We start from the raw sequence: 24,236 nt of genomic DNA, 5'->3' as shown, positions 1-24,236 counted from the left end.
GATATGAGGACTGTGTGTAACTAGGAGAGATATGAGGACTGTGTGTAACTAGGAGGGATATGAGGACTGTGTGTAACTAGGAGGGATATGAGGACTGTGTGTAACTAGGAGGGATATGAGGACTGTGTGTAACTAGGAGGGATATGAGGACTGTGTGTAACTAGGAGGGATATGAGGACTGTGTGTAACTAGGAGGGATATGAGGACTGTGTGTAACTAGGAGGGATATGAGGACTGTGTGTAACTAGGAGGGATATGAGGACTGTGTGTAACTAGGAGGGATATGAGGACTGTGTGTAACTAGGAGGGATATGAGGACTGTGTGTAACTAGGAGGGATATGAGGACTGTGTGTAACTAGGAGGGATATGAGGACTGTGTGTAACTAGGAGGGATATGAGGACTGTGTGTAACTAGGAGAGATATGAGGACTGTGTGTAACTAGGAGAGATATGAGGACTGTGTGTAACTAGGAGGGATATGAGGACTGTGTGTAACTAGGAGAGATATGAGGACTGTGTGTAACTAGGAGAGATATGAGGACTGTGTGTAACTAGGAGAGATATGAGGACTGTGTGTAACTAGGAGGGATATGAGGACTGTGTGTAACTAGGAGAGATATGAGGACTGTGTGTAACTAGGAGAGATATGAGGACTGTGTGTAACTAGGAGGGATATGAGGACTGTGTGTAACTAGGAGAGATATGAGGACTGTGTGTAACTAGGAGGGATATGAGGACTGTGTGTAACTAGGAGGGATATGAGGACTGTGTGTAACTAGGAGGGATATGAGGACTGTGTGTAACTAGGAGGGATATGAGGACTGTGTGTAACTAGGAGGGATATGAGGACTGTGTGTAACTAGGAGGGATATGAGGACTGTGTGTAACTAGGAGGGATATGAGGACTGTGTGTAACTAGGAGGGATATGAGGACTGTGTGTAACTAGGAGGGATATGAGGACTGTGTGTAACTAGGAGGGATATGAGGACTGTGTGTAACTAGGAGGGATATGAGGACTGTGTGTAACTAGGAGGGATATGAGGACTGTGTGTAACTAGGAGGGATATGAGGACTGTGTGTAACTAGGAGGGATATGAGGACTGTGTGTAACTAGGAGAGATATGAGGACTGTGTGTAACTAGGAGGGATATGAGGACTGTGTGTAACTAGGAGGGATATGAGGACTGTGTGTAACTAGGAGAGATATGAGGACTGTGTGTAACTAGGAGGGATATGAGGACTGTGTGTAACTAGGAGGGATATGAGGACTGTGTGTAACTAGGAGGGATATGAGGACTGTGTGTAACTAGGAGAGATATGAGGACTGTGTGTAACTAGGAGAGATATGAGGACTGTGTGTAACTAGGAGGGATATGAGGACTGTGTGTAACTAGGAGGGATATGAGGACTGTGTGTAACTAGGAGGGATATGAGGACTGTGTGTAACTAGGAGAGATATGAGGACTGTGTGTAACTAGGAGAGATATGAGGACTGTGTGTAACTAGGAGGGATATGAGGACTGTGTGTAACTAGGAGGGATATGAGGACTGTGTGTAACTAGGAGGGATATGAGGACTGTGTGTAACTAGGAGAGATATGAGGACTGTGTGTAACTAGGAGGGATATGAGGACTGTGTGTAACTAGGAGGGATATGAGGACTGTGTGTAACTAGGAGGGATATGAGGACTGTGTGTAACTAGGAGGATATGAGGACTGTGTGTAACTAGGAGAGATATGAGGACTGTGTGTAACTAGGAGGGATATGAGGACTGTGTGTAACTAGGAGGGATATGAGGACTGTGTGTAACTAGGAGGGATATGAGGACTGTGTGTAACTAGGAGGGATATGAGGACTGTGTGTAACTAGGAGGATATGAGGACTGTGTGTAACTAGGAGGGATATGAGGACTGTGTGTAACTAGGAGGGATATGAGGACTGTGTGTAACTAGGAGGGATATGAGGACTGTGTGTAACTAGGAGGGATATGAGGACTGTGTGTAACTAGGAGAGATATGAGGACTGTGTGTAACTAGGAGGGATATGAGGACTGTGTGTAACTAGGAGAGATATGAGGACTGTGTGTAACTAGGAGGGATATGAGGACTGTGTGTAACTAGGAGAGATATGAGGACTGTGTGTAACTAGGAGGGATATGAGGACTGTGTGTAACTAGGAGGGATATGAGGACTGTGTGTAACTAGGAGGGATATGAGGACTGTGTGTAACTAGGAGGGATATGAGGACTGTGTGTAACTAGGAGAGATATGAGGACTGTGTGTAACTAGGAGAGATATGAGGACTGTGTGTAACTAGGAGGGATATGAGGACTGTGTGTAACTAGGAGGGATATGAGGACTGTGTGTAACTAGGAGAGATATGAGGACTGTGTGTAACTAGGAGGGATATGAGGACTGTGTGTAACTAGGAGAGATATGAGGACTGTGTGTAACTAGGAGGGATATGAGGACTGTGTGTAACTAGGAGGGATATGAGGACTGTGTGTAACTAGGAGGGATATGAGGACTGTGTGTAACTAGGAGGGATATGAGGACTGTGTGTAACTAGGAGGGATATGAGGACTGTGTGTAACTAGGAGGGATATGAGGACTGTGTGTAACTAGGAGAGATATGAGGACTGTGTGTAACTAGGAGGGATATGAGGACTGTGTGTAACTAGGAGGGATATGAGGACTGTGTGTAACTAGGAGAGATATGAGGACTGTGTGTAACTAGGAGAGATATGAGGACTGTGTGTAACTAGGAGGGATATGAGGACTGTGTGTAACTAGGAGAGATATGAGGACTGTGTGTAACTAGGAGAGATATGAGGACTGTGTGTAACTAGGAGAGATATGAGGACTGTGTGTAACTAGGAGAGATATGAGGACTGTGTGTAACTAGGAGAGATATGAGGACTGTGTGTAACTAGGAGAGATATGAGGACTGTGTAACTAGGAGGGATATGAGGACTGTGTGTAACTAGGAGGGATATGAGGACTGTGTGTAACTAGGAGGGATATGAGGACTGTGTGTAACTAGGAGGGATATGAGGACTGTGTGTAACTAGGAGGGATATGAGGACTGTGTGTAACTAGGAGGGATATGAGGACTGTGTGTAACTAGGAGGGATATGAGGACTGTGTGTAACTAGGAGTGATATGAGGACTGTGTGTAACTAGGAGGGATATGAGGACTGTGTGTAACTAGGAGGGATATGAGGACTGTGTGTAACTAGGAGGGATATGAGGACTGTGTGTAACTAGGAGGGATATGAGGACTGTGTGTAACTAGGAGAGATATGAGGACTGTGTGTAACTAGGAGGGATATGAGGACTGTGTGTAACTAGGAGAGATATGAGGACTGTGTGTAACTAGGAGGGATATGAGGACTGTGTGTAACTAGGAGAGATATGAGGACTGTGTGTAACTAGGAGGGATAGGAGGACTGTGTGTAACTAGGAGGGATATGAGGACTGTGTGTAACTAGGAGAGATATGAGGACTGTGTGTAACTAGGAGGGATATGAGGACTGTGTGTAACTAGGAGGGATATGAGGACTGTGTGTAACTAGGAGGGATATGAGGACTGTGTGTAACTAGGAGAGATATGAGGACTGTGTGTAACTAGGAGAGATATGAGGACTGTGTGTAACTAGGAGGGATATGAGGACTGTGTGTAACTAGGAGGGATATGAGGACTGTGTGTAACTAGGAGGGATATGAGGACTGTGTGTAACTAGGAGAGATATGAGGACTGTGTGTAACTAGGAGAGATATGAGGACTGTGTGTAACTAGGAGGGATATGAGGACTGTGTGTAACTAGGAGGGATATGAGGACTGTGTGTAACTAGGAGGGATATGAGGACTGTGTGTAACTAGGAGAGATATGAGGACTGTGTGTAACTAGGAGGGATATGAGGACTGTGTGTAACTAGGAGGGATATGAGGACTGTGTGTAACTAGGAGGGATATGAGGACTGTGTGTAACTAGGAGGATATGAGGACTGTGTGTAACTAGGAGAGATATGAGGACTGTGTGTAACTAGGAGGGATATGAGGACTGTGTGTAACTAGGAGGGATATGAGGACTGTGTGTAACTAGGAGGGATATGAGGACTGTGTGTAACTAGGAGGGATATGAGGACTGCGTGTAACTAGGAGTGATATGAGGACTGTGTGTAACTAGGAGGGATATGAGGACTGTGTGTAACTAGGAGAGATATGAGGACTGTGTGTAACTAGGAGGGATATGAGGACTGTGTGTAACTAGGAGGGATATGAGGACTGTGTGTAACTAGGAGAGATATGAGGACTGTGTGTAACTAGGAGGGATATGAGGACTGTGTGTAACTAGGAGAGATATGAGGACTGTGTGTAACTAGGAGGGATATGAGGACTGTGTGTAACTAGGAGAGATATGAGGACTGTGTGTAACTAGGAGGGATGTGAGGACTGTGTGTAACTAGGAGGGATATGAGGACTGTGTGTAACTAGGAGGGATATGAGGACTGTGTGTAACTAGGGGGGATATGAGGACTGTGTGTAACTAGGAGAGATATGAGGACTGTGTGTAACTAGGAGAGATATGAGGACTGTGTGTAACTAGGAGGGATATGAGGACTGTGTGTAACTAGGAGGGATATGAGGACTGTGTGTAACTAGGAGAGATATGAGGACTGTGTGTAACTAGGAGAGATATGAGGACTGTGTGTAACTAGGAGGGATATGAGGACTGTGTGTAACTAGGAGGGATATGAGGACTGTGTGTAACTAGGAGGGATATGAGGACTGTGTGTAACTAGGAGAGATATGAGGACTGTGTGTAACTAGGGGGGATATGAGGACTGTGTGTAACTAGGAGGGATATGAGGACTGTGTGTAACTAGGAGGGATATGAGGACTGTGTGTAACTAGGGGGGATATGAGGACTGTGTGTAACTAGGAGGGATATGAGGACTGTGTGTAACTAGGAGGGATATGAGGACTGTGTGTAACTAGGAGAGATATGAGGACTGTGTGTAACTAGGAGAGATATGAGGACTGTGTGTAACTAGGAGAGATATGAGGACTGTGTGTAACTGGGAGGGATATGAGGACTGTGTGGGAGGGATATGCAAAAATACATTTAAATTGTGTATGGCGCCCCCAAGTGGCGAACCACGTAATGCGCTGCATCGCATCACGGCCGACCCGGGTTCGTTCTTTGCCGAATGTCTTCCCCCGCTCTGTCTCCCATTTCCTCCTCCTCCCTCTCTCTCTGCCCGGTAGTAAAAACGCAATAAAAATCTACAAAAACATATATATATATATTTATAAAAAAAAAGCTTACAGCTTATTTCCATTGCGGTCCTTCATATTCTAAGAATTTTTTAAAAATAAAACAATAAAACAATCTTCTCCTCCTCCTCCTCCTCCTCCCAGTGTACGGTAAACCGGTCATCCCCGGCGGCGGCGGCGGCTCCCAGCACCCAGAGAACCCCTACTACCTGGACCGGCACGGCTCCCCCTCCGAGTCAGAGGTGGACCACGCCCAGACGCAGGGAGGCCCCGGCCCACCAGAGGGCAGCGGCGCCCCCCCCACCACCACCCAGCCGGAGACGGAGCGCGCCCCGCGGCCCCTCAGCCCCACCAAGCTGCTCCCGTTCATCTCCAACCCCTACCGCCACCTGCAGAGCGACGGGGACCTGGAGGCCCTGAGGAAGAGGCTGTACAACGCCCCGCGGCCCCTGAAGAAGCGCAGCTCCATCACGGAGCCCGAGGGCCCGGCGGGGCCCAACCTCCAGAAGCTGCTGTACCAGAAGACCACGCTGGCCGCCATGGAGACGGCTCTCACGCCCACCACGCCCACGGAGGGCTCGGCCCCGGGGCCCCCCTCCATCGGCCCCGAGGAGGAGGAGGAGGAGGAGGAGGGGGCGGGTCAGACTTCAGAGGGAGGCCCGCCGGGCCCCGCCCCCCTCCTCCTCCTCCTCCCCCCCGCCGCCCCACCCCCGGTGGCCGAACAGAGCCACGGCATCCACGAGAGCGACGACGTCGTCCCCCCTCCTCCCCCGACCCACCCGGCTCCCAGGCCGGACGCCGACGCCCTCCTCCTCTTCCCTCCCCCGCCGCCCCCCTCCGCCGGCGGCGGCCTGCGGGACCCCACGCCGCCCCCCGGCTTGCCCCCCCCGCGCCTCCGGAGGGCTTCCTGGACGAGTTCCCCCCCTACCCCCCGCCCCCGTACCCCAGCGGAGCGGAGCAGGAGGGTCCGGGCGAGGACGCCTTCAGCATGAGGGCGCCCGAGGTCACCGGACAGATCACGCTGCCGCCGGTACGGATCAGTGGTTTAGACCGTCGAGTCACGCGGTGGTGGTGTTCTATGTCAGCTCGCTAGCTAACGTTGCTAACGTACATCGCCTACTAGCTAATGGCTCGACTGTAACGCACAATCGGCGCTGTTGGCTAGCTGGTAGTGGTGGTGTTCTATGTCAGCTCGCTAGCTAACGTTGCTAACGTACGTCGCTAACATTAGCCTGCTAGCTAATGGATCGACCGTAACGCACAATCAGCGCTGTTGGCTAGCTGGTAGTGGTGGTGTTCTATGTCAGCTTGCTAGCTAACGTTTGCTAACGTACGTCGCTAACATTAGCCTGCTAGCTAATGGCTCGACTGTAACGCACAATCGGCGCTATTGGCTAGCTGGTAGTGGTGGTGTTCTATGTCAGCACGCTAGCTAACATTGCTAACGTACGTCGCTAAACATTAGCCTGCTAGCTAACATTAGCTTGCTAGCTAATATATTGGAATTCTTTATTGGGAAAACCACTTGCGATACGGTATCTCGTTTTCGAGAGGGTCCCACATTTTGTGCAATATAGTACAGAAACAGAACACATAACACACAACAACAACAACAACAAAAAATGTATTGCTAGACTAATGCACATTCAGCGCTATTGGATAGCTGGTAGTGGTGGTGTTCTATGTTAGCTTGCTAGCTAACGTCGCTAACGTACGTCGCTTAACATTAGCCTGCTAGCTAATGGCTCGACCGTAGCGCACAATCAGCGCTATTGGCTACTGCCCCTCCCTAGCTTCCTGTTTTTACAGGAAACGCATAAATATGTGGAATCAAAAAATAGCATTGTAGAATAGAATAGAATCTTTATTGTCATTGTTGGTACAACGAAATTTAGTTTAGAGCACCACCACTGGCATACAAACATACTGAATATAGCATAATACATAATAATAATATCAATAATAACAATGTCCAAAAGTGCAATAGTGCTAGTGCAATAAATAGTACAGGATGGAGAGGAGAGGGGGGGGGGGTGTTGACTTGCAATGGATGGAATAGTGTATAGTGCAGCAATGCAAGTCCGGTTCACAGTTATTGTTGTAATGGAGAAGTGGGAGTTATGTCACTGGGGGTTGGGGACGGGGACGGGGTGCGAGGGGGTGGGGGGGGGCAAGTTGATCGTTGAGCCGCCTGACAGCCCGTGGATAGAGGCTGTTGGTCAGTCTGCTGGTACCGGACTGGATGGATCTGTACCTTCGACCAGAGGGCATCAGTTGAAAGAGATGGTGTGCTGGGTGGCACTGGTCCTGTAGGATGTTATTCACACGACGTGGGCAGCGGGAGGTGAAGACTGTGGAGACATCTGGGAGGCTAGCTCCAGTGATCCTCCTCGCAGCCTTGACCACTCTGTGGAGACATCTGGGAGGCTAGCTCCAGTGATCCTCCTCGCAGCCTTGACCACTCTGTGGAGACATCTGGGAGGCTAGCTCCAGTGATCCTCCTCGCAGCCTTGACCACTCTGTGGAGACATCTGGGAGGCTAGCTCCAGTGATCCTCCTCGCAGCCTTGACCACTCTGTGGAGACATCTGGGAGGCTAGCTCCAGTGATCCTCCTCGCAGCCTTGACCACTCTGTGGAGGGCCTCCTTCTCTGCCCTGGTGCAGCTGGAGAACCACACCAGCAGTCCGTAGGTGATCGGGCTGAGCCCAAACGTTCTAACCTTCGTTCGTTACGTTGGCATTCGAATTCTAAATCAACATTAGACATTTTAATTAAAAAAATATATATATATATATATATATCTTTATTTTTTTTTTCGATTAATTCTGTTTAAACCAATGGGGTTTTTCTTCACAGTTGCAGATAAAGATACACTAATATTATAGTATTAAAAGAAACTGATGAGTTATATTCATTAAAGAAAGTTGATTTAATTGATTTAGTTGGGCTGGGGCTTCTCCCTGGGCTGGGTCTGGAAAGTTGATTTAATAAAAAAAAAAAAAAAACGAATTTAATCAGATGAATCACTTTATTCAAATTGAGGATTTAGTTTGAGGATATTTTTTTTTTTATAATAATATTATTTTTATTTATTTATTATTATTATTATTTTTATTAAAAACGAAGGTTCTAACGTCCGTTAGAAAAACCCTGACAAAGTTTCGAATCCCAAAAACAGGCTTTGGGGAAACAGCCCTAAGGTGAGCACACTACTGCACTCCAGTGGTAGAAGTGTGCCATCAGTCCCGGTGGGAGTTTAGCCCATTTAAGTTTCCGTAGGTAGAAGAGGCGTGGCTGAGGTGGCTGGGTAGCGCAGCGGACTAAGCCTCTGTCTACCACCGCAGAGACACTGGTATCGAATACTGGCACAATTGGCAGAGTCAGCGGGTGGGAAGCCGGCGGGGTGTGTATCCTGGTCGTTGTAAAACAGCGACTCCTACAGGTCTGTCGGGGCGCCTGCACACCGCGAGGGAGGGGGTCTGGGGGAGGTAGTGTGATCCTCCTCACGCGTTACACTTCCCCAGTGAGAGTCCGCGCTGTCAGGTGAAAAGAAGCGGCTGGCTGACTCCGCATGTATCGGAGGAGACATGTGATAGTCTTCAGGGCTCCCTAGGCCGACGACCAGTGGGGGGAAAATGCACGCAACGACCAGGAAGGGGAGGGGGGGAATTGGCATAACGACAAAAAATTGGGATGGGAGAAAAATACAGAAAAAGGAGGAGAAAAAGTAGAAGGCGTTGCTCTCCACCTCTTGAGGTCACCAGTCCTGCGGACATCTCTGACAGGGTTGTAGCCAATGAGTGTGGCTTTCCAATGATACCCCACGATATGATAATTGGGGATCTAATACGGTCTCTATTGATCGATTTATGATAAAGAAAAGCAGGGTCCCCCAATTGGCTTACAGCTTAACAGCTTAATGAATATAACTCATCAGTTTTTAATACTATAATATTAGTGTTGCCTAATCTTTATCTGCAACTGTGAAGAAAAACCCAATTTTTAAACAGAATGAATAGACGCATACAAAAATATATATATATTTATTACATGGCGTTTTAACATTCGCCGAAATGCTTGATTGTGATTGGTCAATAGCGCTCGGTTGCCCATAGCAGCGGTCCGTTATTACTCGATAACGGACCGCTGCCAGGGGCAACCGAGCAATAATGGCCGCTGTTCGCAGCTGGAGCAATCAAGCCCACTGACACACACTGCATCAGTGCAATCAGACACACCTGCCGGCTGCCGGCGATAATAATGACAGCGGAGCCACAGGACAACTGCGTCTGCATTTGATCTCGTCTTGTCGATGGTGTAAAATGAATTAGGTATATTGTTAGTAGGGCTGACTCCTATTAATCGATTAGTCTACTAATTGGTCGAAAGGAGCCGTAGTCGACTGGCCAACCTCTTAGTCGAATATAATAAACATTTTTTTTTTTTTTTTTTAATATATATTTTTTTATATAGTTTTTTCCAAAAGAAAAGAGGCCTAGAAGCGTGGCTAACGCTAATGGCACGCATACCAGAGGCTAACTGCCTAAGAAAACAGGCACAGAGGCACTGAAAGAGGATTTCACTCATCTAATGAACACACTAGACAAATATCAAGATGTATCCATCAGTGGACCAATTGCATGCTTTTGCACTGAGGACAAGAAGCCTTCAGTCGACTCCTTCAGACATTAAGCACCCCCCACAGCCCAAATGGAATGATAACAAAATGTAAAAAAAAATAAGTTTTAATTTTTTTTTTAAAGAAAAACCAATAGTCGACTAACGTCAAATTTTGGCCAATCCTAGTCGACCATCCAAATCCTTAGTCGGGGACAGCCCTAATTGTTAGTAAGTTAGCCATGTAATAAGCGGGATAATGTATAAATAACACAACTGACCTTCACTACGTTTAGAACACCTCGGCGAGGAGCCTCGGTATTCTAAACTCCGTGTCGGTCAATTATTTTGCGACAATGACCTTGTACATACATTATCCCTTACATCATTTTTTTTTTTACATTTGATTAAAAATAAAAAATTCAAATGTTGATTTAGAATTCGAATGCCAACGGAACGAACGGAGGTGCGAACGTTTGGGCTCGGCCCTAGTTCTCTGTGAGGTCATCAGTGTGCGCCTCCTCTCTCTCCTCTCTGTGAGGTCATCAGTGTGCTCCTCCTCTCTCTCCTCTCTGTGAGGTCATCAGTGTGCGCCTCCTCCCTCTCCTCTCTGTGAGGTCATCAGTGTGCGCCTCTCCTCTCTGTGAGGTCATCAGTGTGCGCCTCCTCCCTCTCCTCACCCGCCGCTGTTGTTCTGTGGCTCTCAGGGCAAGAGGACCAACCTGCGCAAGACGGGCTCGGAGCGCATCGAGCACGGCATGCGGGTCAAGTTCAACCCCCTGGCCCTGCTGCTGGACTCGTCTCTGGAGGGAGAGTTCGACCTGGTCCAGAGGATCATCTACGAGGTGAGCGCCATTCGAAAAAATCGATCCTTTTATTGATCCCACGTGTATACTGTCGGTTAATTTAATTGATTACTGTAAAAACACATAATCCCTGCTGCTCTGAGGCTCCAGCATGAAGCTGATCGACCCCCCGGTTACATGAGTGAGAAGTAAAATGTGGAGTCCGGGTTTTTTTTTTCTCATTCATTTTCATTGAGTCCAATCCAAAAGGGTGAATTACCATCTGGGAGACGATAGGGGGCGCTTTTTTCACATCTGAGCGCCTGGGGTGGCTGATTTTCCAACGGTAGACTCGGTTGATGAAATATGAATTCAGATCGCTAAAAAAAATCAACCGTTCAACCATTGAACGTTTTTGTTCATCCATGATAACATTGTTCTGAGTCAAGAAATTCCAAAATTCCAAGAAAGTGTAACTAATTGTCGGAAATATATCAGTGATGGCTGTCGGAGTGTAGAGCTATTTAACACTTATTTTTAACAAAACCCCACAGAAGGTTAACAAAACACGACAGAAGGTTAACCCTTTACTATCACACGGCCGACGGCGATGCTCCATCATTAGCATCATTAGCTCCCTTCTGTATTTGGCTACAGCAGGGGCAGTAATGGTGTCCGTCGTCTCACTCTGAGTTCATGTTGAAGCTACAGCAGGGGCAGTAATGGTGTCCGTCGTCTCACTCTGAGTTCATGTTGAAGCTACAGCAGGGGCAGTAATGGTGTCCGTCGTCTCACTCTGAGTTCATGTTGAAGCTACAGCAGGGGCAGTAATGGTGTCCGTCGTCTCACTCTGAGTTCATGTTGAAGCTACAGCAGGGGGCAGTAATGGTGTCCGTCGTCTCACTCTGAGTTCATGTTGAAGCTACAGCAGGGGGCAGTAATGGTGTCCGTCGTCTCACTCTGAGTTCATGTTGAAGCTACAGCAGGGGGCAGTAATGGTGTCTGTCGTCTCACTCTGAGTTCATGTTGAAGCTACAGCAGGGGCAGTAATGGTGTCTGTCGTCTCACTCTGAGTTCATGTTGAAGCTACAGCAGGGGCAGTAATGGTGTCTGTCGTCTCACTCTGAGTTCATGTTGAAGCTACAGCAGGGGGCAGTAATGGTGTCTGTCGTCTCACTCTGAGTTCATGTTGAAGCTACAGCAGGGGGCAGTAATGGTGTCCGTCGTCTCACTCTGAGTTCATGTTGAAGCTACAGCAGGGGGCAGTAATGGTGTCTGTCGTCTCACTCTGAGTTCATGTTGAAGCTACAGCAGGGGGCAGTAATGGTGTCTGTCGTCTCACTCTGAGTTCATGTTGAAGCTACAGCAGGGGCAGTAATGGTGTCTGTCGTCTCACTCTGAGTTCATGTTGAAGCTACAGCAGGGGGCAGTAATGGTGTCCGTCGTCTCACTCTGAGTTCATGTTGAAGCTACAGCAGGGGGCAGTAATGGTGTCCGTCGTCTCACTCTGAGTTCATGTTGAAGCTACAGCAGGGGGCAGTAATGGTGTCTGTCGTCTCACTCTGAGTTCATGTTGAAGCTACAGCAGGGGCAGTAATGGTGTCCGTCGTCTCACTCTGAGTTCATGTTGAAGCTACAGCAGGGGGCAGTAATGGTGTCCGTCGTCTCACTCTGAGTTCATGTTGAAGCTACAGCAGGGGCAGTAATGGTGTCTGTCGTCTCACTCTGATTTCATGTTGAAGCTACAGCAGGGGGCAGTAATGGTGTCTGTCGTCTCACTCTGAGTTCATGTTGAAGCTACAGCAGGGGCAGTAATGGTGTCCGTCGTCTCACTCTGAGTTCATGTTGAAGCTACAGCAGGGGCAGTAATGGTGTCTGTCGTCTCACTCTGAGTTCATGTTGAAGCTACAGCAGGGGGCAGTAATGGTGTCCGTCGTCTCACTCTGAGTTCATGTTGAAGCTACAGCAGGGGCAGTAATGGTGTCCGTCGTCTCACTCTGAGTTCATGTTGAAGCTACAGCAGGGGCAGTAATGGTGTCTGTCGTCTCACTCTGAGTTCATGTTGAAGCTACAGCAGGGGCAGTAATGGTGTCCGTCGTCTCGCTCTGAGTTCATGTTGAAGCTACAGCAGGGGGCAGTAATGGTGTCCGTCGTCTCACTCTGAGTTCATGTTGAAGCTACAGCAGGGGCAGTAATGGTGTCTGTCGTCTCACTCTGAGTTCATGTTGAAGCTACAGCAGGGGGCAGTAATGGTGTCCGTCGTCTCACTCTGAGTTCATGTTGAAGCTACAGCAGGGGGCAGTAATGGTGTCTGTCGTCTCACTCTGAGTTCATGTTGAAGCTACAGCAGGGGCAGTAATGGTGTCCGTCGTCTCACTCTGAGTTCATGTTGAAGCTACAGCAGGGGCAGTAATGGTGTCCGTCGTCTCACTCTGAGTTCATGTTGAAGCTACAGCAGGGGCAGTAATGGTGTCCGTCGTCTCACTCTGAGTTCATGTTGAAGCTACAGCAGGGGGCAGTAATGGTGTCCGTCGTCTCACTCTGAGTTCATGTTGAAGCTACAGCAGGGGCAGTAATGGTGTCCGTCGTCTCACTCTGAGTTCATGTTGAAGCTACAGCAGGGGGCAGTAATGGTGTCCGTCGTCTCACTCTGAGTTCATGTTGAAGCTACAGCAGGGGGCAGTAATGGTGTCCGTCGTCTCACTCTGAGTTCATGTTGAAGCTACAGCAGGGGGCAGTAATGGTGTCCGTCGTCTCACTCTGAGTTCATGTTGAAGCTACAGCAGGGGCAGTAATGGTGTCCGTCGTCTCACTCTGAGTTCATGTTGAAGCTACAGCAGGGGGCAGTAATGGTGTCTGTCGTCTCACTCTGAGTTCATGTTGAAGCTACAGCAGGGGCAGTAATGGTGTCCGTCGTCTCACTCTGAGTTCATGTTGAAGCTACAGCAGGGGGCAGTAATGGTGTCTGTCGTCTCACTCTGAGTTCATGTTGAAGCTACAGCAGGGGCAGTAATGGTGTCCGTCGTCTCACTCTGAGTTCATGTTGAAGCTACAGCAGGGGGCAGTAATGGTGTCTGTCGTCTCACTCTGAGTTCATGTTGAAGCTACAGCAGGGGCAGTAATGGTGTCCGTCGTCTCACTCTGAGTTCATGTTGAAGCTACAGCAGGGGCAGTAATGGTGTCCGTCGTCTCACTCTGAGTTCATGTTGAAGCTACAGCAGGGGCAGTAATGGTGTCTGTCGTCTCACTCTGAGTTCATGTTGAAGCTACAGCAGGGGCAGTAATGGTGTCCGTCGTCTCACTCTGATTTCATGTTGAAGCTACAGCAGGGGGCAGTAATGGTGTCTGTCGTCTCACTCTGAGTTCATGTTGAAGCTACAGCAGGGGCAGTAATGGTGTCCGTCGTCTCACTCTGAGTTCATGTTGAAGCTACAGCAGGGGGCAGTAATGGTGTCAGTTGTCTCACTCTGAGTTCATGTTGAAGCTACAGCAGGGGGCAGTAATGGTGTCTGTCGTCTCACTCTGAGTTCATGTTGAAGCTACAGCAGGGGCAGTAATGGTGTCTGTCGTCTCACTCTGAGTTCATGTTGAAGCTACAGCAGGGGCAGTAATGGTGTCCGTCGTCTCACTCTGAGTTCATGTTGAAGCTACAGCAGGGGCAGTAATGGTGTCTGTCGTCTCACTCTGAGTTCATGTTGAAGCTACAGCAGGGGGCAGTAATGGTGTCCGTCGTCTCACTCTGAGTTCATGTTGAAGCTACAGCAGGGGCAGTAATGGTGTCTGTCGTCTCACTCTGAGTTCATGTTGAAGCTACAGCAGGGGGCAGTAATGGTGTCTGTCGTCTCACTCTGAGTTCATGTTGAAGCTACAGCAGGGGGCAGTAATGGTGTCCGTCTGTCGTCTCACTCTGAGTTCATGTTGAAGCTACAGCAGGGGCAGTAATGGTGTCTGTCGTCTCACTCTGAGTTCATGTTGAAGCTACAGCAGGGGCAGTAATGGTGTCCGTCGTCTCACTCTGAGTTCATGTTGAAGCTACAGCAGGGGGCAGTAATGGTGTCCGTCGTCGTCTCACTCTGAGTTCATGTTGAAGCTACAGCAGGGGCAGTAATGGTGTCCGTCGTCGTCTCACTCTGAGTTCATGTTGAAGCTACAGCAGGGGCAGTAATGGTGTCCGTCGTCTCACTCTGAGTTCATGTTGAAGCTACAGCAGGGGCAGTAATGGTGTCCGTCGTCTCACTCTGAGTTCATGTTGAAGCTACAGCAGGGGCAGTAATGGTGTCCGTCGTCTCACTCTGAGTTCATGTTGAAGCTACAGCAGGGGCAGTAATGGTGTCCGTCGTCTCACTCTGAGTTCATGTTGAAGCTACAGCAGGGGGCAGTAATGGTGTCCGTCGTCCTCTCACTCTGAGTTCATGTTGAAGCTACAGCAGGGGCAGTAATGGTGTCCGTCATCGTCTCACTCTGAGTTCATGTTGAAGCTACAGCAGGGGGCAGTAATGGTGTCTGTCGTCTCACTCTGAGTTCATGTTGAAGCTACAGCAGGGGCAGTAATGGTGTCCGTCGTCTCACTCTGAGTTCATGTTGAAGCTACAGCAGGGGGCAGTAATGGTGTCCGTCGTCTCACTCTGAGTTCATGTTGAAGCTACAGCAGGGGGCAGTAATGGTGTCCGTCGTCTCACTCTGAGTTCATGTTGAAGCTACAGCAGGGGGCAGTAATGGTGTCTGTCGTCTCACTCTGAGTTCATGTTGAAGCTACAGCAGGGGGCAGTAATGGTGTCCGTCGTCTCACTCTGAGTTCATGTTGAAGCTACAGCAGGGGGCAGTAATGGTGTCCGTCGTCTCACTCTGAGTTCATGTTGAAGCTACAGCAGGGGGCAGTAATGGTGTCTGTCGTCTCACTCTGAGTTCATGTTGAAGCTACAGCAGGGGGCAGTAATGGTGTCCGTCGTCTCACTCTGAGTTCATGTTGAAGCTACAGCAGGGGGCAGTAATGGTGTCTGTCGTCTCACTCTGAGTTCATGTTGAAGCTACAGCAGGGGCAGTAATGGTGTCCGTCGTCTCACTCTGAGTTCATGTTGAAGCTACAGCAGGGGGCAGTAATGGTGTCCGTCGTCTCACTCTGAGTTCATGTTGAAGCTACAGCAGGGGGCAGTAATGGTGTCTGTCGTCTCACTCTGAGTTCATGTTGAAGCTACAGCAGGGGGCAGTAATGGTGTCCGTCGTCTCACTCTGAGTTCATGTTGAAGCTACAGCAGGGGCAGTAATGGTGTCTGTCGTCTCACTCTGAGTTCATGTTGAAGCTACAGCAGGGGGCAGTAATGGTGTCTGTCGTCTCACTCTGAGTTCATGTTGAAGCTACAGCAGGGGGCAGTAATGGTGTCCGTCGTCGTCTCACTCTGAGTTCATGTTGAAGCTACAGCAGGGGGCAGTAATGGTGTCCGTCGTCTCACTCTGAGTTCATGTTGAAGCTACAGCAGGGGCAGTAATGGTGTCCGTCGTCGTCTCACTCTGAGTTCATGTTGAAGCTACAGCAGGGGCAGTAATGGTGTCTGTCGTCTCACTCTGAGTTCATGTTGAAGCTACAGCAGGGGCAGTAATGGTGTCTGTCGTCTCACTCTGAGTTCATGTTGAAGCTACAGCAGGGGGCAGTAATGGTGTCCGTCGTCTCACTCTGAGTTCATGTTGAAGCTACAGCAGGGGGCAGTAATGGTGTCCGTCGTCTCACTCTGAGTTCATGTTGAAGCTACAGCAGGGGCAGTAATGGTGTCCGTCGTCTCACTCTGAGTTCATGTTGAAGCTACAGCAGGGGGCAGTAATGGTGTCCGTCGTCTCACTCTGAGTTCATGTTGAAGCTACAGCAGGGGGCAGTAATGGTGTCTGTCGTCTCACTCTGAGTTCATGTTGAAGCTACAGCAGGGGGCAGTAATGGTGTCTGTCGTCTCACTCTGAGTTCATGTTGAAGCTACAGCAGGGGGCAGTAATGGTGTCCGTCGTCTCACTCTGAGTTCATGTTGAAGCTACAGCAGGGGCAGTAATGGTGTCCGTCGTCGTCTCACTCTGAGTTCATGTTGAAGCTACAGCAGGGGGCAGTAATGGTGTCCGTCGTCTCACTCTGAGTTCATGTTGAAGCTACAGCAGGGGGCAGTAATGGTGTCCGTCGTCTCACTCTGAGTTCATGTTGAAGCTACAGCAGGGGGCAGTAATGGTGTCCGTCGTCTCACTCTGAGTTCATGTTGAAGCTACAGCAGGGGGCAGTAATGGTGTCCGTCGTCTCACTCTGAGTTCATGTTGAAGCTACAGCAGGGGGCAGTAATGGTGTCTGTCGTCTCACTCTGAGTTCATGTTGAAGCTACAGCAGGGGGCAGTAATGGTGTCTGTCGTCTCACTCTGAGTTCATGTTGAAGCTACAGCAGGGGCAGTAATGGTGTCCGTTGTCTCACTCTGAGTTCATGTTGAAGCTACAGCAGGGGCAGTAATGGTGTCTGTCGTCTCACTCTGAGTTCATGTTGAAGCTACAGCAGGGGCAGTAATGGTGTCTGTCGTCTCACTCTGAGTTCATGTTGAAGCTACAGCAGGGGGCAGTAATGGTGTCTGTCGTCTCACTCTGAGTTCATGTTGAAGCTACAGCAGGGGCAGTAATGGTGTCCGTTGTCTCACTCTGAGTTCATGTTGAAGCTACAGCAGGGGGCAGTAATGGTGTCCGTCGTCTCACTCTGAGTTCATGTTGAAGCTACAGCAGGGGGCAGTAATGGTGTCCGTCGTCTCACTCTGAGTTCATGTTGAAGCTACAGCAGGGGCAGTAATGGTGTCCGTCGTCTCACTCTGAGTTCATGTTGAAGCTACAGCAGGGGCAGTAATGGTGTCCGTCGTCTCACTCTGAGTTCATGTTGAAGCTACAGCAGGGGCAGTAATGGTGTCCGTCGTCTCACTCTGAGTTCATGTTGAAGCTACAGCAGGGGCAGTAATGGTGTCTGTCGTCTCACTCTGAGTTCATGTTGAAGCTACAGCAGGGGCAGTAATGGTGTCCGTCGTCTCAGGGTCGGCAGACCCTTCTAATCGATGTCCTACTCCCTTTGGAGATTGTTATGCAGCGTTATATGTAATGTTGGCGCACGATTCGATTGAATTACCGTAATTTTCTGACTTTAAGCCGCGCCTTTTTCCCCCCATTTTTCGACCCTGCGGCTTATATAACGGTGCGGCTTATTTTAATTTTTTTTTAAACTTTGGCCATTTCCCTGGCTCTTTTATACGTTTATCGCATTTATACTTGGTCAAGTTCGACCGACAGAAACAGGCTGAAGGGGTTCAGATGGGGGGGAAGACACTCTGGGAAAGGCACGGCTGCAGTCCGGGATTCGAACTCGCTCAGCCCCAGATCCGTGACGAGCACGGTTGTCCACGGCGCTGAAATAGCACTCGCGGTACGTGGTGAGCTACTGGAGCTCCCCCTACGGTGCGGCTTATTATGTGACTCGACGTGACCAAACCCGAAAATGTAAAAATCGAAATATTGCTTTTTTGACTGCATTGAAATGTTATTTATCTGTTCCCTTATTTGCTAAACTTAATACAACTTGTAAATGAGTTAATTATTGTTATTTGTCCGACAGTATTGTGTCCCAATGCTGGTGGGAAGACTGTAATTAAACATTAAAACACCTGCGGCTTATATATGTACACATCATTCAATTTAGCTGCTGCAGCTTATATTCAGGTGCGCCTTAAAGTGCGAAAATTACGGTAATAAACTCTGTTGACGGCGCCCTTGTTCCTGTAAATTAATTGTTTAATGATATTCTAGTACTGGTAGGTACAGTCGGGTCCATAGATACATATTTGGACGTTGACACACTTCTTCTGGCTCTGTGCACCACCACAGTGGACTTGAAGATGTGCTTTAAGTGCAGAGTTTCAGCTTCAAATGGACGGTGTTGTAACCCCTACGCTGTTCATCATCTGATTTGGATGGAAATACCCTCAACTTAAAGGAACATTTTGGGAAATTAGCTTATTTGCCATCTACCCTGGAGTTAGACAAGAAGATGCAGACCTTTTTCTTCTCTGTGCATGCAGTAGGAGTAGGAAGACGCGCACCGTTAGCCTAGCTTAGCGTCAGTCACTGGAAGTAGGTTCCTCCATTAGCCTATAGTTCCCAACGTCTTCCTACTCCTACTGCATGCACAGAGAAGAAAAAGGTATGCATCTTCTTGTCTAACTCCAGGGTAGATGGCAAATAAGCTAATTTCCCAAAATGTCGGAGTGTTCCTTTAAAGCTGAAGCTCTGCACTGAAAGCACATCATCTTGATTGACTTGAAAGCACATCTCCACCGTGGTGGTGGCTGCACAGAGGCAGAGCGATGAACATGTCCAAACATGGAGTGCCATCATTCCTGTGTTATTCCTGGTTTCTCCTGAAAGATATCTTTCTTCTCGATGCTTTCCTAATGTAGTCGTCTTGTAAGCCATGTGGACTGGGCAGCGTCATGTGATCATTCATTCATTCATAGTTTTACTAGCTACGTGTATAGAAGAGTATAGTATAGAATAGTATATAATAGTATAGAATAGTATAGTATAGAATATAAGTACTTTATTGATCCACAGGGGGGAGTTCAGCACCCTGAGATCGCCCAACAATAAACATTTAGGTAGTCAACTATTAAAAATAAGAATACAAATACAGTCAAGGATATACATTCTAAGATATGTATATACATTCTAAAATATACAGCCAAATATATATATATACGGTAATATACAGTAAAATGTACGGTAATAGAGATGTAACGTGTCCCTCCTGCGCTCCCCCTCCCCTCCACCAGGTGGCGGACCCCAGCCTGCCCAACGACGAGGGCATCACGGCGCTGCACAACGCCGTCTGCGCCGGGCACACAGAGATCGTCAAGTTCCTGGTGCAGTTCGGGGTCAACGTGAACGCTGCCGACAGCGACGGCTGGTAGGTTCCCCTGACCCCTGACTTTAACCCCTGACCCTAACCGCTGACCCTAACCCCTGACCCCTGACTTTAACCCCTGACCCTGACCCCTGACTTTAACCACTAACCCCTGACTTTAACCCCTGACCCCTGACTTTAACCACTAACCCCTGACCCCTGACTTTAACCCCTAACCCCTGACCCCATAAATCAATTCAAATCTAGACCAAAAAAAATCTCATTTTTGATAGGTACAGAAGGGAAGAAGAGCTTTAATTGCATTTAATTAACAATTAATTAATTTAAATGTCATGTATTTTGTATGTAATGTAACGTGTACTGTAATGTGTACTATATGTATGTAATGTGTACTATATGTATGTAATGTGTACTATATGTATGTAATGTGTACTATATGTATGTAATATGTATGTAATGTGTACTATATGTATGTAATGTGTACTATATGTATGTAATGTAACGTGTACTGTAATGTGTACTATATGTATGTAATGTGTACTATATGTATGTAATGTGTACTATATGTATGTAATGTGTACTATATGTATGTAATGTGTACTATATGTATGTAATGTGTACTATATGTATGTAATGTAACGTGTACTGTAATGTGTACTATATGTATGTAATGTGTACTATATGTATGTAATGTGTACTATATGTATGTAATGTGTACTATATGTATGTAATGTGTACTATATGTATGTAATGTGTACTATATGTATGTAATGTAACGTGTACTGTAATGTGTACTATATGTATGTAATGTGTACTATATGTATGTAATGTGTACTATATGTATGTAATGTGTACTATATGTATGTAATGTGTACTATATGTATGTAATGTAACGTGTACTGTAATGTGTACTATATGTATGTAATGTGTACTATATGTATGTAATGTGTACTATATGTATGTAATGTGTACTATATGTATGTAATGTAACGTGTACTGTAATGTGTACTATATGTATGTAATGTGTACTATATGTATGTAATGTGTACTATATGTATGTAATGTGTACTATATGTGTACTATATGTATGTAATGTGTACTATATGTATGTAATGTGTACTATATGTATGTAATGTAACGTGTACTGTAATGTGTACTATATGTATGTAATGTGTACTATATGTATGTAATGTGTACTATATGTATGTAATGTGTACTATATGTATGTAATGTGTACTATATGTATGTAATGTGTACTATATGTATGTAATGTAACGTGTACTGTAATGTGTACTATATGTATGTAATGTGTACTATATGTAATGTGTACTATATGTATGTAATGTGTACTATATGTATGTAATGTGTACTATATGTATGTAATGTAACATGTACTGTAATGTGTACTATATGTATGTAATGTGTACTATATGTATGTAATGTGTACTATATGTATGTAATGTGTACTATATGTATGTAATGTAACGTGTACTGTAATGTGTACTATATGTATGTAATGTGTACTATATGTATGTAATGTGTACTATATGTATGTAATGTGTACTATATGTATGTAATGTGTACTATATGTATGTAATGTAACGTGTACTGTAATGTGTACTATATGTATGTAATGTGTACTATATGTATGTAATGTGTACTATATGTATGTAATGTGTACTATATGTATGTAATGTAACGTGTACTGTAATGTGTACTATATGTATGTAATGTGTACTATATGTATGTAATGTGTACTATATGTATGTAATGTGTACTATATGTATGTAATGTGTACTATATGTATGTAATGTAACGTGTACTGTAATGTGTACTATATGTATGTAATGTGTACTATATGTATGTAATGTGTACTATATGTATGTAATGTGTACTATATGTATGTAATGTAACGTGTACTGTAATGTGTACTATATGTATGTAATGTGTACTATATGTATGTAATGTGTACTATATGTATGTAATGTGTACTATATGTATGTAATGTGTACTATATGTATGTAATGTGTACATGTGTACTATATGTATGTAATGTGTACTATATGTATGTAATGTAACGTGTACTGTAATGTGTACTATATGTATGTAATGTGTACTATATGTATGTAATGTGTACTATATGTATGTAATGTGTACTATATGTATGTAATGTGTACTATATGTATGTAATGTGTACTATATGTATGTAATGTAACGTGTACTGTAATGTGTACTATATGTATGTAATGTGTACTATATGTATGTAATGTGTACTATATGTATGTAATGTGTACTATATGTATGTAATGTGTACTATATGTATGTAATGTGTACTATATGTATGTAATGTAACGTGTACTGTAATGTGTACTATATGTATGTAATGTGTACTATATGTATGTAATGTGTACTATATGTATGTAATGTGTACTATATGTATGTAATGTAACGTGTACTGTAATGTGTACTATATGTATGTAATGTGTACTATATGTATGTAATGTGTACTATATGTATGTAATGTGTACTATATGTATGTAATGTGTACTATATGTATGTAATGTAACGTGTACTGTAATGTGTACTATATGTATGTAATGTGTACTATATGTATGTAATGTGTACTATATGTATGTAATGTGTACTATATGTATGTAATGTGTACTATATGTATATATGTATGTAATGTGTACTATATGTATGTAATGTGTACTATATGTATGTAATGTGTATCCCTTTTCGGACAATGGACCTATCTCAAACCCCGCCCTCTTTTCTTGATCCTCCAATCACAACTGTCGCTTACCTCGGACAAACCAAGTTTGGTAAGCGACAGTTGTGATTGGAGGATCAAGAAAAGAGGCAGGGTTTGAGATAGGTCCATTGGACAACGCTGCAATAGCAGCTGGTAAAACGTTGGCGATTTATGGAATGACCGTTGTTATGTGTCCAAAACCCGAAAATCAAAAAGAACTGAACTGAACTGAGCTGAGCCCTGACCCCGGCTCGTTCAAACCTTTATTCCTTCTCCAAAAGGACAATCCAAGGTCACCCTCATTTGCAACGCCGTCGAGACTTAAATATTTCTTTACAATATAATAATAATAATAAATGTGAATAACTCTTATCTATATAGCACCTTTCACACATGGACCGCAGCCCAAAGTGTCCCACAGCAAATGGCACAAGATGAACATGGGCATGAAAATCAGCACACAGTCGACAGAATAAAAACGATGCATAAAGTGCAGACCTAAGAATAGGGTATAAAAGACAATGAAAGCAGTGCAAACGTAAACGTACAGACATAAGGATAGGCATAAGATAAGTACAATAAGTACAGTGTTGCTCGAAGGCATGTGAACCCCCCTTGGAAGCATAATGCTTCCATATCATATGGCAGCAGAGGAGATGGTTCCAGTTCCTCTGGGAACCTGCAGGGTATGAAACCACATAACATGCGCCCAGAAAAGCGGCCATTTTCTTTTTTTACTTGAACTTGAGGACTGCATACTTTTTAGCAAAGTGTATCTTTATACTTTATCCTTATAGCACATGCATAAGCCCGGTCTCTTTTAAAAGATAACACTCTGACGTGTCTTACACAATAAAGACAAATCACTTTTAGGGCTAATGAAATAGAGTAACATAGGGCTGAACTTGAGTTGTACTTGTAATTGTGATACTCACGTTTTTCTGTAGTAGTTGCAATATCCAAAATAATTATATCCAAGCAAATTGGTATAAGCTGGAAAACACAGTGGGTCTGAAGTCTGAAGTATTGTGTAGTAAAGGTCCGAAGTTCATAAATATCCGTTCAGAAATGTGTGATTTAGAGCGATTTTTGGTAAACTGTGTGTAAAAAAAAAAAAAGAAAAAAAGTTCTCAGTAATCCATTTCCTCATTGACGGCAATGCATTCCGTGTATTTTTCACTTCCTGTTTTTTCGCTCGTAACATTTCCACCTAAGATCCCCTGATTCCCACAACCCCAGCTGGGGTATCATTGGAGAGCCACACTCATTGGCTACAAACAACCCTGTCCAATAATAATCTTCGCAAAAAATCAGCGAACGATTGACAGTTCCAGAGCCTCGGGGGGAGTCAGGGGGGGGGGGGGGTGGTAACCAGAGCCTCGGGGGGAGTCAGGGGGGGGGGGGGTGGTAACCCGAGACACTCGCACAACGTCGTACAAAGTCGCACGCCGCCTGACAACATAACCGGCCATGTGACTCGAGAACCGACGAATGGATTTTGTCGAGTGAGGTGGCATTCGAACGGCGACGGATAGGGCTTTAATAATTCTCCCCCCCCCCCCCCTCCCCCCTCTCCCTCAGGACGCCCCTCCACTGCGCCGCCTCCTGCAACAACGTGCAGGTGTGTAAGTTCTTGGTGGAGTCCGGCGCCGCCGTGTTCGCCATGACGTACAGCGACATGCAGACGGCCGCCGACAAGTGTGAGGAGATGGAGGACGGCTACACCCAGTGCTCCCAGTTCCTCTACGGTCAGTAACCCAGTGCTCCCAGTTCCTCTACGGTCAGTAACCCAGTGCTCCCAGTTCCTCTACGGTCAGTAACCACCCAGTGCTCCCAGTTCCTCTACGGTCAGTAACCACCCAGTGCTCCCAGTTCCTC

General features: G+C 46.2%; 1 protein-coding gene across 1 annotated transcript in view; it reads left to right on the top strand.

The window, feature by feature from the left end:
- Nucleotides 1-5,141: 5,141 nt before the first annotated feature.
- LOC311234829 (apoptosis-stimulating of p53 protein 2-like) overlaps nucleotides 5,142-24,236 on the top strand; it is a gene marked incomplete at its 5' end in the record, with an annotated part of 33,025 nt that continues 13,930 nt past the window's right edge. The window contains 6 exon segments of the mRNA XM_084322073.1: nucleotides 5,142-5,199; nucleotides 5,427-6,164; nucleotides 6,167-6,312; nucleotides 10,608-10,745; nucleotides 19,512-19,645; nucleotides 23,940-24,106. Coding sequence (XP_084178199.1) covers nucleotides 5,142-5,199; nucleotides 5,427-6,164; nucleotides 6,167-6,312; nucleotides 10,608-10,745; nucleotides 19,512-19,645; nucleotides 23,940-24,106 — 1,381 coding nt within the window.

This window comes from Notolepis coatsorum (assembly GCF_963971535.1).
Source record: "Notolepis coatsorum genome assembly, chromosome: 9".
In the NCBI taxonomy this organism is placed as follows: Eukaryota; Metazoa; Chordata; class Actinopteri; order Aulopiformes; family Paralepididae; genus Notolepis; species Notolepis coatsorum.
The sequence above is the reverse complement of the archived record's forward strand: the minus strand, read 5'-3'. Positions and strand labels throughout refer to the sequence as shown.